This window comes from Vigna unguiculata, chromosome 10 (genome assembly GCF_004118075.2).
Source record: "Vigna unguiculata cultivar IT97K-499-35 chromosome 10, ASM411807v1, whole genome shotgun sequence".
NCBI classification, from domain to species: domain Eukaryota; kingdom Viridiplantae; phylum Streptophyta; class Magnoliopsida; order Fabales; family Fabaceae; genus Vigna; species Vigna unguiculata.
The window spans coordinates 38,231,298-38,250,010 of record NC_040288.1 but is presented as its reverse complement, the minus strand read 5'-3'; the positions used below and the strand labels follow the sequence as shown (position 1 = coordinate 38,250,010).

The window sequence follows — 18,713 nt, the reverse complement described above, 5'->3', positions numbered from 1 at the left end:
GGGGATCTCGCAACTGTCCTAGCTGAGCTACTGTTTCAAAGGAAGCAGAGAGAGGTAAGTTGTTTTGAGTGAATGAGAGGAGTTAAGTGAGAGGAAGCTGAAGAATTCTTTTTCTGAAAAGAGTTATGTGGGCTGACTTGGGCCTCACTAATCAACTGAGCCCAAAATTATTCAAACAAAAGTGGATTTCACAAGTGTTGCACAAATTTTGTAAAAAATAATATTTGAACTTTCTACTCTTTTACGTGTGTAATTTAGTATACTTGTTAATCTCGTAACATGAATGAGTATCTCAAAGCTCAAAGAGATATTTGAACTTAAACCTGAAACATCATTTGACATATCAGAAAAATTTAAGGTAATTGAATTAAAATGGCTAAATTGAATCAAAATTAAAACATAAATGAATTCTAATTTCTTATAAAAAATCAAAAATTAAAAAGATATTTAACTCTTAAATAAATAATAAAATTATTGTTTTTCGTTCAAATCAATCAAAATTACAAGCAAAATTTCTATTAGTTTATTTTCTTTATTTTTTCCTAATATATGTTCTTTCACGCTCGATCACCCCGTCCAAGCAATACTAAGAATAGAAGCAACAAGAGTAGAAGTCTAGAAATGGTGATAATAATTTTATAAACACCGACACATCCTCCAACACCACCGAACTAATTTTGATATACAGATTATACAGCCCTAGATTACAATATATACCATAATAATTTATTAAATGTAGTTACAAAATGGGTATCCATTGAGTCACTGACCATAGTAGTAGCTAGTAATCCAACCATAGATAGATAAATGCTTATCAAAATGTGGGAACTCCCTCCCTTATTCACTACTTTAAGGATACTTATGTAGACACACTATTGGGTACCCCTCTGCATGTAACACCAGATTCAGAGCTAGGAGCAAGCAACTCATAAGGCAAAACCCCTGCCCCACATCGGTTCTTTAAACTCCTATCAAGGTTCCTGCTATCAATCACCTTCTCTATCTGTCTAACCTTTGCAGAGAAATCATAGAACGCCTCGATCATCTCAGCATCACCAGACCAGATCGAAGGTTGTTGTCTCTCCCCCAAGTACTCCTCATCAGGTGAGTGAGTGGAGAGTGTGTCAACCACAGCCATAAATTTCGTAGCTTGCAACAAGCTAGGCAATGCATTCAGATAATATTTCTGAGGGTCAGCAAGGAAACTTGCGTATTCTGGATCACCCTCTTCTGGTATTAATCTTCTCGTCAGTGGTGGACGATTAGGCACATACCCACCGTAAGGGTATTGCCCAAAGTTAAGAGCAGCATGTTGTGCAGATGCGTTCCAGATCAATATGGAAAGAATGGAGACAAGATCCTCACTGTTGTTCAATGTAGGCCACCAACTTTCATGCCTAAGATCAGCATGACCCACATTGATGGACTCAGAGTACCAAGCTTGTAGCTCTTTGTCGTTGCATATGAGACTTGCATGAGGGTAATAGTGGTTCACATAGGTTCGAACCCAGTCTTCTATGGCAGACCAGATTAGTATTCCATCGGCTGCATAAGGGTAGTCTTCCAATGTCAGCTTTAGACCATGTGGTTGTGTTGGGTCAGGTTCTGCCATTCCCCTGCAATGTCGTAAGAGAATATCTTCTTTAGATCTCATTGCAAATTTGCATGCACCAAAAAAAGCAAGCACCATGCCAACATTAGAAAAAACGTTTGGCCACTTTCCAAAAAGTAAAGGTAACAGTAAGTAACTATGGATCTTATCATACACATTGAACCAGGTGGGTGCTGACAAGAAGTATCAGGAACATTGATTATGAAATTATAGTACCCAGTTAATGATCTCTCATGTGTAATTTTGTGTCAATCTTCTGTATGAGAGAAATTGACATGCACGCACTAACAACACATTGTAGCAATAAAAACTGTGTTTTTAATTTCTTAACCCGTTTGTACCAAGAACACCGACCGTTTACTATTAGCCGTATAAGTTAGGTTAGGCCACTTTCATTTAAAGTCAAATCGTAAACAGTAACAACAACAGCAGCAGCAAAAAAATCTAAGATATTTAGGGGATTATTGATTACCTGCGGATGAGATCTGCAGGGAGACTATCCATGTCAAAGCGCCAAAAGTTCTTGTAAGCAGCAGAACTAATCTCCATAGCGTAGCGTCCAGGGGTGAAGCAATTTTCAATGATTCCATCAGCATTGATTAAACTCTGTCTAGCCAAGGCATTGATCTCCAAAGTATACCTCATGTGTGGGTCCAATAGTTTGTAAATTGGATGCATGGCACTTAATTGCCTATGAGCAGCCAAAATAAATGGTTCCAAGTTTGCATGTGTACGTAACCTATATATATATACCAACAAACAAAACATGATTCAAAATTAACCAACTTGTTACTCATGAATAGTACTAATTTTGCAGTATTTGTTCTGTGGGTGTTTTCATACCAGTGGTTAACAAGTTGGTGCACCCCAGCATCATTGGAGCAAACATGTGCCTTGGCAAGCATCCACATCCAGTTAGTGGTTGCATCAACAGGTGGTGTAACCACACGCTTTGATCTAGAACTAGGTCCAGCAAAAGGGAGGCTAAGTTCTATGGCCACAGGTTTGAGAGTGCCACGTGGTGTGGAGAAAAATATGGTACGTGTGGCATATGATTTCCTACCATCAAGGGCATTGATCCCTTCCAGGAACGGAAGGTAGATATCATGGTAGTCAACGATAAACAGCTTGTTTTCATTTATTGCCTGCATAATTAAGAAAATTAATAGTTAAGTTAAAGTGGGTGAAAAGAAGAATTTGAATTCTCTATATTAAGTTTTTCCTGTGCTTTCAAAATACACTTATGAGCATTGATTTTTAATCTTCAACAGAAGACAACACCAAAAAAATCCGACCGAGAATCTGGACTCGGATGTTCAGAAGTGCTGAATGAACAAAAGCATGGTTAGTGATTAAAACTGTGAGAAGTATTGACGCTACCTCTTGGACTGTCATGCCATCGAGTTGACTCAAAATATGTTCTTCTTTGAGAGCAGACTCTTGGGGGCCATAAATTTGAGGGTCTAGTTTGCTAACTGGTGGAAAAACTTTGAGCTTCTCAATGCTAACAGGGTTAACTCCTGCAATTGCTTGACGGGCAAATTCGTCATCTCGCAACCATGCAAATTTGTCCTCTGCACGTTCCACATGTGAGATCATTAGTTTAACAAAAAGTAACGAAGCCACCAATAATCAAGTTGAGTTTAAAATAATATTAACCACTATAAAATACTGCACCCACATGTGAAACATTTAAATTAACAATTTGATGCAGGTTTGCCCACAATTTTTTTTTTTTGTTTTTGTTTCATATGGTAGAATAATGATAGCTATTAACTAGTTGCCTTTAAAGCGCACACGGATAACGAACAACCTATCTGAGTTTGAATTGAACTCAGAAACTTTTTCTTTGTTGAAAAATCAACTGACCAACATTAAAAGCCAAATGCCACGTTCTAGTGGTCCACTTGTTACTGGTGTTTACCGTATTCTTTGTCATGCTATATTAAAATATCAAAAGGTAAAGCAACAGTACTAAAATCCAATTCCCATCGAACCTCACTACAAGATTTGTGTTTGGATTTACTTATCACATGATGTTTCAGCATTATAGAAAGCTCTCATAAACTAAACATGCACAGAAGAATAATCATAAACAAGATTCACTAGAGAAATCAGCACACAGAATTATTGTATTTACTCACTGGAAATAATCTTGGGGGTGTCATATTTGAGAAGTCCCTGGCTGGACTCTTGGATCTTGCTGACAAAAGGGATTTTTTTCAACACGTCATCTTGCAACCCTAACTTTATGAGCAACCCTTCACTGTAAAGGCCATCGACATCTGAGAATTCATTGAAGTCCTGGTTGCTAGCAGAAAGACTGGCCTTAAGACCAGGAATCAAGTTATGCAGCACTGCCTTCAGCCTCTTCACAGTGAATGTGTTCTGCTTCGACTCCTCAAAACGTTCATCTCTTGGCACATACATAGGCAGTGGCTTCTCCACACGACTCTCTGCATACATATCTGCATAATCAAATAACGTTAGTTACATTTTACACACTAATTTCTTTTCAAAATCAAGTATAAACCACCAAAAAAATTCTAATTTACCTGTGTCGCTGGGTTCACGGCCTGTACGACACCGTCTTGGGTATGGATACATATCTGATCCACCAAGATTTGGTCTGGCATATTCAATACCTTTGTCTGGATTTCCCAAATCATTGTATATATCATAATCATATATTCTGTCAGATAAGTTTCTCACTCCTTTGCCATCACCTCTCAGATTTCTCAGCTCTTTCTCCCTAAATAATCTAAGTCCAGCAGGTGTATCACCAGGTAAATAAGGCTGTTCAAATAAATCACAGGAGTGAAACAAAGTTAATAGATAATTACTATTGTAACTTCGTTAAAAACAATATTAGTATAATACATAGTTATCACAAAGCACATAGTGGATGTTTCCAATTTGGTTGATGTAGTAATTGATGGGTCAATTCAAAGGTATTGGCTCATGCAAAACCGCACAGGAATCACTCAATGGTTTTCCCACTTTAATGATAATGGAACAGCTTTTTCTTTTCTTGAGGAAACTATAATATCACGCACTCATAGGCATTGGCATTGAAATAATAAATTAAATTTGTTTTTTGCAAGGTATTAGAATGATTTTCGACTTTTATGACCTTTCCAAGATTCTCCACACCAACATAAATATTGCTTTGACTTTTATTTTCCAGAAATAAAAACAGAAAACAAATATTGTCGTCTAATAGGTGTACAGAATAAATACTAACTTTACCGGGCCCTGCTATTAAGACAGGAAAACAAAATAAAAGAAATAATAATTGTTTAATAAAAAAATGAAGAGTAAAATAAGGGAAACTAAATTACCTTATTGGAAAAGAAAATCCTCTTTCCGGGATGATCTTTTCTTGCTTGAACCCAGGAATTGCAGGGGAAATGAACTGGTCCAGTGGCAAATCCTTCAATGGTTATGCTTTCTAAAAAGAACTCTTTCTGGTGTTTGTTTGTCACAGTAATAGCTCCTGGCTCCCCAAAGTTAGAGTCAACTATGAATTCAGCTGTGTAATTAACTCTCTCCACCTTAAGATTGGACTTCTTCGACCAATCCTTCAGCACTGCTTCAGAACTCTTCTTTGCAGCTTTGGTCTCTACAAACCACAAAGGAAATTTCAAGTTGATTATTTTGAAAAATAATTAAGATTTATTTTCAAGTAGATAGCAAGAACTATTTAGGCGATTTGTGTACAGAGGGTTGAAGAATACCAAAAAAGGAACTTTTTTATAAGGGGAGGGAAAAAAATGACTTTTGAAACAAATCTTGAACATTTATGGTACTGGGTAGGTAGAAATAATGGTTTTGGAAAGAAATGAAGTAGTTTTTGCGAGAGACAGCGCAGCAGCATGAGGAAATAATTCTTACTTGGATCAATCTCAGTGCTAACAAGTTCAAGGACAACATTCCTTCCAATCTTGTCAGCTAGAGCATCAATATGCTTCACAATGGTCTCTTTCAAATCCTCTTTGATCTTGTTCCTCACTGTAATCACAGCTCTAACCTTAAATTTCACTGGCTTCTCTGCAGAAACTAAAGAAGTGGAAGAAGATGATGGTGATGATGATGATGAAGAAGAAGAAGAAGAACCCTTCAGCAAATCTTCACTTATAGTCGCCACAGGAAACTTTGCAGCCTTCCTTACCCTCACAACTCTCTTGCTCTCCAAAGGAACTAAAAAACGAGTTTGGTTGAAAAGTGATGACGAAGGGGAAGAGGGAACAAACAAGGACCTCTCTAGCAATGAAGAACCCATGATTTGTTTTGTAAGGGCCATGTTTGTTCTGAATCTTCACCCTTTTTGGAGTTTTTTTTCTCTCTCTCTCTAGAACTACGATTTTGCTCTTTGGGGAAGAAGTGAAACAGATTTGCGAGAGAGAAGGGTAGTGGCGTGTCGGTTGAAATGGAAATAGCTGGCTATGATTTCTTTTATATACAGTGCAGAGAAGGAAAAGGAAGACTAATAAAGGTGGCAAGCATGAATCTCACTTCACCGTCCACATTTTTTTCTCTCTTTTTTCTTTTCCTTCATCATCTTCTGTAATTATACACGCCTATTATTTTCAGCTTGCTTGGAGTAGTGCTCTTTAACTAAAAATGGTGTTCATCATCACCAACATCAACCATATTCAAATATTTCATTTTTTTTTGTCAACATTGCAAAACTTACCATATACTGCCTTCACGTCACAATAAATATGATGTTTTTAGTATAAATTAATGTAAAAGTATATTAATAACCTTAAATATGTATATCTTTATAATTTTAATCATTAATATTTGTTAGATAAACTATATTATTGTATTTTTAGATTAATTAGATATGTGAATCATGAGTGGTGGAATTTCCTACTTTTGTTAATTATTTTTTTTAATTTATAAACTTTTATTTAAAATTAAAATTTAAATATACATATAAAACTTTAATATATTTTAATTTAAAAATTTAAAAATAAATAAATATAATTATTTTAATCTAATTACATTTTAAATATGTCAAACTCGTTTTCTAATTAAATTATTTAAATTATATAAATAATTTAAATATTGACATAAAACATATTTAACATATAAAACAATTAACATAAATTGCAAATAAATTTCAGTTTTTTATATCAAAATTAAAAAACTCAAAACATATCATAAATATAATATAAAATATAAAATGAAAGTATACGAATAAAAGAAAAATAAACGAAATAATATAAGACTTCGAGACTGAAAAGTAAAACAAAATTTTAATAAGATTTTTACATATAAACACACAGTATGTTAGAAGTTTTAAAAGGCAAAGACGCAAGTATTTTTATGAGAAAAAAATTATTAAATAATAATGATAATAAAATCTGTGACAAAAAGAAATCAGTTATAAAAACAAATGTTGCAATATTTAATGGTGACGATTTAAATGTACAGTGCAACAATTGATAATTAAGGGCTAATTTTAAAATAATAATAAATAAATGTAACATGTTTGTATTAAAAAATTATAAGATCAATTTTTAATAAAAGTACAATCTATTTTTTTTTAATGAAGAAATGATATCCACTTTTAACAAAACTGTATTTAAATATATTTATTTTTTTACTAGAGTGTATAATTTATTTATTTGTTTATTAGGGGGCATTTGTTTTAAAGTGTAAAGACTATATCCTTTTATGAAGCACACTCCCAAATACTGTCATAAACATTTGTCTGCCTTTTTCATTGTTAAGAAATCTAGAGAAAATAAATAGTTATTACTAACGTAGTATTCATTTTTAAGATACCCACTTTTCACATGTTCAAATAAAAAGTAGAGCAAATATAAGTATTTCATATTTCAAGAAATTTAGCAATACCTAAAAGGCTAAATATATGATAATCTGAAAGAATAAGATATAATTTGAAGTGAATTTTAAATTTAATATGTAAGATAAGAATTATATTTATTTATATATTATGAATTATCTTATTTTGAATCGATGTGAAATTTTCAAAACTATTCTTATTCTTAGACGAATGAGATTTAAAATTTCAGAGTTTGATAAAACATGGGATGTCTGTTATGATTGAAAGATAATTGACAGTGTGAATAGTCATAATACTTCATCTAACCTAATTTATTTTATTTGCTGCTGGCTCCAGAAATATTTATGCTGTATGGACTTTGTGGTTGTGATTATTATTCTTCAGTTCAAATAAAAATAAATGAGTTTTGCAGGAGTCAAACTGAGAACTGAGGAATATTGGTTTTCTCTTTTCAAAGTAAAAAAACGCGTTTCTATGGAAACAACACGGAAAGCTGGTTTATGTTTTATTTCACGTTGCCACCGTGCTTCATTCTCCAGGGTCATATCTGCAAAATGTCAAAATAGTGATCAATCCACTTGACTCGGATCTTGAATTCACCATACCACTTGTTGACCAGGATTAACTTCTATTCCAATTTTGATTTGAGTTAATTAAATTTCAAGTTAATACAGTGTTTATTAATTTTTTTATATATTGAGTTTTTAAAATATTTCTATTGTTTTTATTATTATATATTAGTTTAATTAGTCGGACAGTACCTACTCTTGTTTAAATGTGTTAGTTTGGTACTTGTTTTTAAAAAATTGTCAATCGAGTTCCAATTTTTAAAAGAGAGTCTCAATTAGGTTCCTTCCAGACAAAAGTTATCAACGTCATTAACTTTATTCATGAATTTTACCTCTACATTTTAATATAAATATCAATATTTAATTTTGTAAATCCTTTTAAATATCAATATTGTTAATGACATTAATAATTTTGTTCTGAAAAGGATCTGATTGAAATATTTTTTTCAAAGTTGGAACTCAATTAATACCTTTTTAACACACGTTCGAAGAAAAGTGGTATCATCCATTGGTTACACCTTTTATATTTTAGTAAATTGGGTGTTTATTTGTTTTATTATCTTGTTTATTTACTTTTATCTATTAATAAATGTGATTTTTTTGTTATTAATATAAAAATATAACTACTCTAGTATGACTTTTATATTGTCATCTATACTTATCAAATAACTATATATTAATTACAATATTATTTTATATCACTTTTTTTACATTAAAATCTTTTAATACGTGGTGAAAAATAATGAATAAGCAAAATAATGCGATAAAATACTAAAAAATATTAAATAAATGAAAAATAATAATAGAAACTCGACTCCAAAGACTTGCTTGATTAAGTCTTTTTATTTAATTAACTATTAAATTTTAATCTATTTTGACTTTAATTAGTTAATTGAATTTTAATCCCTTCTCATAACTTATTTGCCCACAACATAAAATGATGAATTAGTTAATTGAATATGGCACCATACCATATTGAGGTGTTTCCGTATTTGTAACATCTGGGAGTGGAGGGTCTCTTCTGTATCACCTCTTTATTTAACCATCAAATCATGAACGTGTAAGAAATACTATTCATACACTGTTTTTTATTTTACTAAAAGTTCATTCCTTAAATATTTAAACAATTTTAATCTTAAAACATTTTTTTTAAATAGCTTTTAAATAAATTGCTTTAATTATGTATTGGGTTAAATTAGTTTTAAATTTTATTTAGGTAATGATCAAAATGTTAAGTACATCATTTTGATTAATTTGAACTTTTTGGTACTATTATCTATTGAAAGTGTAAAATATATTGATGTTGGTATTTTTAAATGTAGTAAAAATCTTCTGAATATGCTAAATGTAGTGTATAATAACGATAATAATAATAAAAGTATAATTTATAACCGTGCCTGTGGTCACAGTGTTGGTTACTAAGATTTGTGGTTAGTTATAAAATTAATGATACGAATTACAATTTATAATAATAGAAGTAATAATAATGAAATCTTTATTTAATAAAGTTCTTTATTTTAAAATACTATATGTATATAATAAGTATATAGTTGAAAGGGTCGCTCACATCACACAGACACAACACAACCTCTATTCCTACATTACATTAATTATTTATAGTGCTTATTACTGCACTTATTAATGGTATATGGAAGATTACGCACTAACTTCTATTCGTGCATTATTTAATACATTCTTTTTAACACTAATCCAAATTGCAAAATTATTATGAATGAAACGTGTGACATGTTTGGTTTGGTTTCATTGTGTTAAAATTAATTTCGTAGGTTGAGAATTTAAAGCAAAAACAAAGCTGCTTCTTGTACTTACGTAGTGTCACTATGATTTTGAGTCCCGCACACCGGAATCCAACCATGTATCTAAAGTTTCAAATAAATTAAAAAGGAAAAGATTTTATGTGCAGTGATTGGTTTCTTTTATTATCATAAGCTTCTTTTGATTTTGAAATAATCTTATAAATGAGTTTAAAGTCTAATTTAATTTTATAAAATTGGTTTTTAAGATAATATTTGTATTTAATTTATATATTATAAGGTAAAACTTTCAACATTTACGTTGTTAATAAAATAAAATGAAATTACATACATTTTTTATTATATTTTATTTAATGTTAGAAAAATGAATTTTAAGATTAATTAAATTTTACATAATCAGTTTGTAAGAGAAGATTTATTTATACAAATATAATTTTTAATATATACTTTTTATTATTGATAAACCTACACATAGATCAACCAACATGGACAAGTGTCTCATGATTTTGTTAAAATTATTATGAAATATATGAAAAAAAATATTTTGTGATAGTAATAATAGTAATAATAATTATTATTATTATTATTAAAGTTGGAAATTTCTTTAGTAATTCCTAATTTCCAAATAATTAATAGTTACAACTTGAAAAGGTAATTTAATTTGACTGCATTCATATATATTGGTGTTGTTTTTGAGCAGCCAAAGAAGGTTTTTCTCCATATGAACTTTCGTGTTTGCGTCCTTCTTCGCCTAACTCTTATCTCACAATTAATACTCTTCATGGAACAAGAAATTGCGTGGATAAGGATCAACAACATTTCTCATATCTCCTTTCATCAGTCAACAGCAGCCAAAACAATCAAAAACATTAAATTTTCCAAATTCCAGTTTTTAAGGAACTATCCTATGGTCCTAATATTATATATATGGTCACCATATAAGAATTAATCCTTCTTCTAATGCGGATTCTTCAAAATATTACTATTATAATTAATTCTACTTTCCCACCTACCTAAGTCACTTAATGATAATACATCCTTAATATAACTTCATATCACTTAGCTATATCTTTTTTTTATACCCAATAAGTCTCACATCGCTTAGAAATTGAGGTCAAGCGAAGTTTAAATACTCCTATCTTCCTCTACTCCCTGAGGTGTTTTCTAAGAACAAAATCATGACAGAGCTCAAAAGGCTCCGAAGCGGACAATACCTCAATAACGCGTTCCTAACGATGGCTATCAGGTAAACTTGTGTCAGAATTGGAACAATTTTTTTAAAAAAACATGAAAAAAGTAATTAGGGTTAGTTTGATGTACGCAACTACAGTTGAGTAAAGTTAATGATTAGAATCGGTTCCATTCAAATAGTTTTAAAAAGCTTTCACGTACATATCAATCCTTTTCTCATGGAGAACATTTCTCTTGGTATTAGTGAGGCACAACTAGTTAATCACTTTGAAATGCACACGAACACGATAATAAAAAGAAACCCTAGTGTTCCTTTTTTATACATAACGTGCATTGGAAAATAAAGTGCTGTTTTTTGGCAATTGCTTTAGTCGATTGAAGCTGGTTAATGCATATAAGTTTATATATTATTAGGAAAAGAATAATTAATCTTAAAAAAATGAATTTATATTAGTTAATAGAATTAGAGTGCATGCTTAGCACTCTGGTGTTTGGCAAGAAAAGAAGGAATTAGATTTATAACATAGAAGCTGCATTTGTTTATTTATGACTTTTGAATTCGAACAAAATACGAAAGTATTGAATATTCGTTTATATACTGATTTTGAGATAACTAGGTTTGAAATTTCAAAGTAAGAGAGTTTTGTGTCTATGTAAAGTGAGAAACGGAAGTTAGTTTGTTTCACACCAAGTGTTGGGATATAAATAACCCTTTTTGGTAGGTATAGATTCCACTTAACCCAATAAAATATGGCTTCAAAACTCTATTAAAAACTAGTAAAACATAAGTTGGTGAAATATTTAATATTCTTATTTCGTTATGGTATAAATGATTTCACTTAAAACTAATAAATCAAACAATAATTTCGAAATCACATTCCATTTAAGATTTTCGTACTATGATTTTGAAGGTTTTAGTAAAAAATATGGACAAAAAATTATTTTAGGGTTATGATCTTTTACCCCACAATATTCAAATATGTACAATGTTTTCCCTTCATATACGCAATCTCTTTAATATATGGGCGTGGTATATTTTTAAATAATTTAATCTATTTAATAGAATAAGTTCGTTACCTTTTTTTATTCACAATATATTTAATAATATAGCGCGGTCTAATGTATGAATATAAAATTGAAAAACCCTTAATAAAAAGTCAGAAGCAAAAACTAATCTTAATAAAAAGTAGCTAAAAGTCGAGTTCTCTCCACCAACTTTATAGTCACCGGCCACAAGAATGTTTCTATTATAACATTATTTTATTTTATTTTACTTATTTATAATGATGACTATTATCATTTTATTTATATATTACATTTACAAAATTAGAAGAAAAAAAATTCCACATTCGATTGAGATTGTTTCAAGGTGAAATATAGTTAAAGAAAATTAATAATCTCTTTCTTTCCGGTTTTCTTACTCTTTCATGGAATTTAATCATGGACAAATTTCTTAATTTTCTAATAAATTTTATTTTTCTCTCCTAAATCTTTCTTACGTTTCATCTCAATCATAGTGGATGACATCTTTCAAGATCTAGGACTTGCGTATTATAAGAAGAGGAAGAGAAATATTTAGACCATACAAATTAAAGTGGCTTAAAATAATATTACTAATTACATTTTTTATAACGATTTAAATGTTATGGCATTTAATGAAATTAATGTAATAGAAAAAAAAATAATACACTAACCTAATAATATTTTGTCCTTTATATAATAAATTTAAGAATTTTCTTAGTTGTAAATAACATGTTATGTCAAAGAGATAAATAATGTTAGGTGAATATAAAATCACATATAAAGATTATATTGTAGTATATAGGATATATTTCCTTTGTCAATTAAGTATGTGGCTTAGTTATAAGCCACTTTGAGGTAACGATAACCAGAAAATTCCAGAAGAGTTTCACATGTGAAAAATGCTCCTAAATATTCAACAAATTTTAGTGGGTTTTATAGGGTTATAATAACCTACCCTACCATTTTCTATATCTTGGTTCCTTATTCACTCATATCAAAAGAAAATCACAAAAAAAAATAGATACTTTCATTCCAATATTATTAGTGTCATTTTTCTCTTTTACTTTTTTGGATTTTTTTTTTCTTAAAGATGACTTTAAAATATTTTTTAATGGAAAATAAGTGAACATAAGCGGTATTAATTTAATAAATCCATCCTATTCCTATATATATGAGGTCCCAAATTACTGAAAATTCAAACCCCCGAAGTTGTGTGGGCCTAATAGCTGCAGATTTTAATTTTCTTTGGGCTGGACCCAGACTCCACAAAAGTTATTCTATAAAATAAAGTATGTTATAGTACATTTAAAAAAATCAAATCCAATGGTTGCTGTTTCACTAATTACATATTATTTAATACTTAAGTTACCCACTATAGTTAGTGATATGATTGTTTATCAAATTTAATTGTTAATCGAAAGTGAATTTTCAACTATGTAAAACAATTTCCGGCCCTAAAAATGTGAATGCAGTGTCAAATGTCAAGTAGATTTTTCATGCTTTAAAAATGTTGAAAGTTTTATCTTCTAATGTATGAAACTTATGCAGCTGAAAAATGGCGATATCTACGTGTATTATTGATTTTTTTTTCTCAAATGTTTTCTTATTCAATATTTGTTTAACAAAGATGGTTAGGATCGAGTGTTTACTACTAAATCAAAAGTTATAACAGTCAGAACACAACTCTTTTTATTTAAGAGTGTAACACAAATTCAAACGTCACGATATATTTGATTGTAACTCGGTTTACTTAATATCTGTTACAGAACAATTGATGTCACTTATAAGAAAGAGACGGCATGTAAGTAAAATATTTAGAATAAAATGGAGTGATCTTAAACTGTTCAAAAGTGATGCGCAATATATGTGTCATTGGCCACACCGTCTTTTGAGACATGGGTAACCCTCGGAGGGAAGAGGTATCTTTCAATTATTGTTGAACCAACCTTTTTCACGTTTCAAACAGACAAATCATAACAACGGTGGTGGGTGTTGGACAACTCCAACACAAACAAACATAAGTTTGTTGCATATTATATCATTTATTTCATTATATGTATATGTGTGTATGGGAAGAAATTTTATATCTTCATAAACTAAAATCAATTAAATGTTAACAAATAATAATAACGATACTACTATTAGTAATGTTAAAAAATATAAATAGAATAATTACCAATACAGCTATTAAAATGATAATATAATATAAACATGTTATATAATAATACAATTATGATCTTTCACGTTTTATATTTATTTACTTTAGCATCAATAGTAAAAAAAAATTAATCTACAAATTCAAAGTATTGTAAACAAAAAAAAAAGTGAATGAAGAACCAAAAAGATCATTGATGTAATAAGCAACAAACTTCTAGAAATATTAATCCTAGACACTTGATAGACATACTTGTTAATAGAGTTCAAGCCATAAAAAATTTACTGGTCATTAGTGCTACAGTAAAAAAGAATAAAAATAATAATAATAATAAATAAGTAAAATATGCTCTGCTATAAATATAAAAAGGTAAGCATCATGAGAAATGATGAAAAACTAAAGCAATGAAAGATACAAATTGAAAGAGAGCAAAAAGTAAGGAACAAGAGAAAGAAGAAGAGACAAAAAAAGAAAAAAGAAAGATCATAGGAAATGATAAAAAAAAAAACCAATGAAAGATGTTAGAGCGTTAGTAGAAATTGAAAGAGAGAAAATTAAAGAACAAGAGAACGAAGTAGAGACGGAGACAGAGAAAGAAAGATAAAAATTGAATAATTTTCTACAACCACATAGATATACAGTATATATATATATATATATATATATATATATATATATATATATATATATATATATATATATATATATATATATATATATTATATATATATATATATTATTTACTTATTTTATACTATTTTATAGTATAAAATATCACTAATTTCATCTTATTTTTTCTTATTTTCTTATTTACTTATTTTATGTTATTTTATTATGTGAGATATTCCTAATTCCATCTTCTTAAATCATCATATACTTATCATATACTATCCCTAAATATTCTTATTTTTAAATTTTTATATATTATGAATATAATTATGCTACTATTATAATATTTTATATATTATTATTATTATTATTATTATTATTATTATTATTATTATTATGTATATGGGATAAATATATTATTACACTATTAATATATATATATATATATATATATATATATGATATTATATTATTTATAATATTATAATATATATATATATATATAAATATAAAAGAACAATTTTATTTATTTGTTTAATAATATAGTCTTAGTATTATTCTTTCAAAGTTATTTACTATGTTAATAATAAATCCCGTTACGTCTAAATTAATTTATAATTGGAGGAGATTCTGATTTGGGAATTTAAATAATTTTTTTTATTTAGGATTAGATTTTTTTATTTATTAACTATGGTAAAACTCATTTATCTTCCTTAGTTATTACAAAGATAATTTACATTTATTCTATTAAAAAATATGAATAAAAGAAAAGAAAAAGTTTATATGTAAGTATATAATTATTAAGTTTTATTTTATATATTTTTATGGTATTTGTTCTCATTTTTTCTATATTTTGGTTTCTTTTCTCTTTGGATATAAGAAAATAAATATGTATATATTACCACACATGGATGAATGACCTTCTCGTACATCGGTCAATTTAATGTTGTGATCTAAGCAACTTTCCCGGGGATGCAATGGACTATAGACGCGCAGAACAGTTCTTTGACATTTAAGGAGTAATGATCAACACTCTTGTCCCTTCTTGATGAATCATTTCTCATAACCTTGACAGGATCCATTCCAGTCACCTCTATTCTTGATAGAGTAGTTTACTTTTGTGAAAGATAAGAATAAAATTGTAAAATTACTAGAAAAAGAATAATTGGATGTATGTAAGTGAACAATGTATAATTATGGTTTGAAATTATGTAAAATATAAATATAAATATGAATGTGAAATGTGTTAATGAAAAATTAAGGTGTTGTATTTTTCTATAAAGAATATATAATGTTTTAGAATTGCATTAGTAATGTAAAAAAAAAAAAAACTATAACATGACATTAGATGGTATCAGAGCAACGTTTCATGCGAAACTTACGGAATGCATTCATCATAAATTTTTTTCCAAGTACTAACTCATACGAATCCAGATGACAAATAATAGGAAAAACAATGAATTGACTGAAACAATGCAAGCTATCATAGTCATGACTACTACTCTATTAAGGAATCAAAGACTTGGAGGAACTCCCAAGTGACAAGGTTTTGATGAATTTAGGAGAAACAAACCTCCACAAATTTTTAGAGGATATGACCTAGAAAAAATTGAAATGTGGAGTAAGAAAATGGAGAAAATATTTCAAGTTATGAACTGTGTTGATTACCAAATGGTGAACTATATTGTGTTTATGTTGATTGGAGAAGCTAAATATTGGTGGGATAGTACCAAGAAATTACTTGAAGAAAAGATAATAATTATTATTTAGGAATTATTTAGAACAAAGTTTTTATTTTCCTAATGATGTGAGGAGAGCAAAATAAATAGAGTTTGTAAAGTTGAAACAAGGAAGTATGACAATAGGAGAATATGCTTCCAAGTTTGAAGAATTAGGAAAATACTCTGCTTTCTTTTTCACCCGGAGGAGATGATAAAGTATATAAAGTTTGAAAATAGACTTAGGCCTGAATTGAGAAAAATGGTAGAAATACTAGAATTTTGTTGTTTTCCTACGCTTATTCACAGATGGAGATATTTGGAAGATTTTGAAAACAAACAAAACAAACAAAACGATATATTTTGGACCCCAAATAAATAAAAATAGACGTCATGGGAGAAAATCTTATGATCGCCCCCAGTAAAGATCTCAACCAACCAATCTTCTTTAAGAGATTCTAGTAAACTCGTGAATAATCATATCAAATGCTTTAAGTGTTGGCAAGAACATTATACTAATTATTCTCATTTTAAGGATCGGTCAATTTTAAGTGTGAAAATCTCAATTTATTTTCTGAATATGGACAACAAAAACCACATTTCAATTCTGTTACACCCAAAATAATACCTACCTCAAAAAAGAGAGTCTATATCATGACTAGACCTAAGCCACTAAAAACTATTATATGATTAAATGTATGTGTTTTATTAAAAGATAATCTTTAAATATATGGTATAACTTATATGCAACTCACTCAATAATTTTTAATAATTGTGTACACTAATCGGTTATTTTTGCTCCCACAAATAAATTTGTAATTACCGACGTCTCTAAATGAGATTTTTTGTAACGAGTGACTCATATTTAATAAACAATTTTTATATTAGTCATCCCTAAAATATATGGATGTAGTTACCGTTGAAAAATCTAAAATACCTTCAAACACTTTTTATCCGAACATTAATGTTAATGACATAAAATTCAACACTCATGTCCTTCTTTATCAAAATTATCGGACAGAAACTATTTATTTAAACTAATTCTAACACGCAATTTGTTGACATTAGTGGGTACTTTTCTTTTTCTCTAAGCACTCGCGATGGTCATGACAAATGATAAACACTGTGGAGTTAATCATAACACTTTTGTATGAATCTTAAAAATAGCATCATTCCATCGTAAAAAAGTACCATTGATTACATATATGCAAATGAAAATCATCAATGCATGATTAAACCAGTGGATTTTTTGTATCCTAATGTAAAAGAGAAACACGTTAACTACAATTCTTAACACGTAACTAAACATGCTAATAATGGCATCAAACTTTTAAATATAAGGTATCATTGTAATGCTTTTTCAGACTCCATTCTTTCCAACAATATTTTCATAGACCACATTACAACTCGCTTAATAATATTTTGGTCATTAAAAATATTAACTTTTGTATTTGTAAAATGTTGAAAAATCACCTACTAAAAATAATCTCTTCAAGCATAGGCACAATACTCAGCAATCTTTTGTGGACTAAAATTGTGAACCTTTCATAGTACAATTTTTGTATACCAAAATTACAAACTTTTCATAGTGCAATTTTTTGTGGATTAAAATTGCAAACCCTTCATCTTGCAATTCTTCTAACAAAAATTGCAAACCTTCTAATGACACATAACTATCCAAGTCTTTTATACACCCAAGAGACCTATTGAGTTGTGATGATAACTTCAAAACAAACTCTTTACTTTTATAATATTTTTTTACTACTCTTTTCTTTATATTACTCGTTTGATGAATATCCACTAAGAACCAAGATAAAGTAAGATAATAAGTGTAAAGTGTATGTAAAAATTTAATAGTATCCTTATTAAAATTAAGAAAATCTCGTATATTTAAGAACAAGGGAAGTAATATTTGTTTGAGATGAAAAGAAAAGATTATTCTGATCCATTGTTGCCTTTGTTATGTCCACTGTTAAATAGTCATAGAGGAGTGACGCATGTGCTGACGATAATTTTTTTATTTTTCCTATTTTTTAAGCTCTGCTAACAGTATAGTAGTACTGTATTGTATAAATAATAATATATTCAGATCATTGGATTGTATTACTAAAATTAATAAATTTTCTTTTGGTAGCGTGTCTCAGAACTAATTGTGGAGGTAGGGTGTGTTTGTAACATACAAACTCATCTTTTGTGTGTATTCAACACTACCTCTTAATACGTTTCGGATTTTTTATTCATAT

The 18,713-nt window shown here is 29.1% G+C and overlaps 1 protein-coding gene across 1 annotated transcript; it reads right to left on the bottom strand.

Annotated features, from left to right (window-relative positions):
- Positions 1 to 612: 612 nt before the first annotated feature.
- Positions 613 to 5,915, bottom strand: LOC114165952 (linoleate 13S-lipoxygenase 3-1, chloroplastic). Its single transcript, XM_028050594.1, has 8 exons — positions 5,507 to 5,915; positions 4,954 to 5,234; positions 4,168 to 4,408; positions 3,757 to 4,080; positions 2,993 to 3,186; positions 2,456 to 2,757; positions 2,085 to 2,351; positions 613 to 1,616 (listed from the first exon to the last, which is right to left on the bottom strand). The coding sequence occupies exons 1-8, from the start codon at positions 5,913 to 5,915 to the stop codon at positions 860 to 862; spliced, it is 2,775 nt and encodes a 924-aa protein (XP_027906395.1). The 3' UTR covers positions 613 to 859.
- Between the last annotated feature and the right edge of the window lie 12,798 nt (positions 5,916 to 18,713).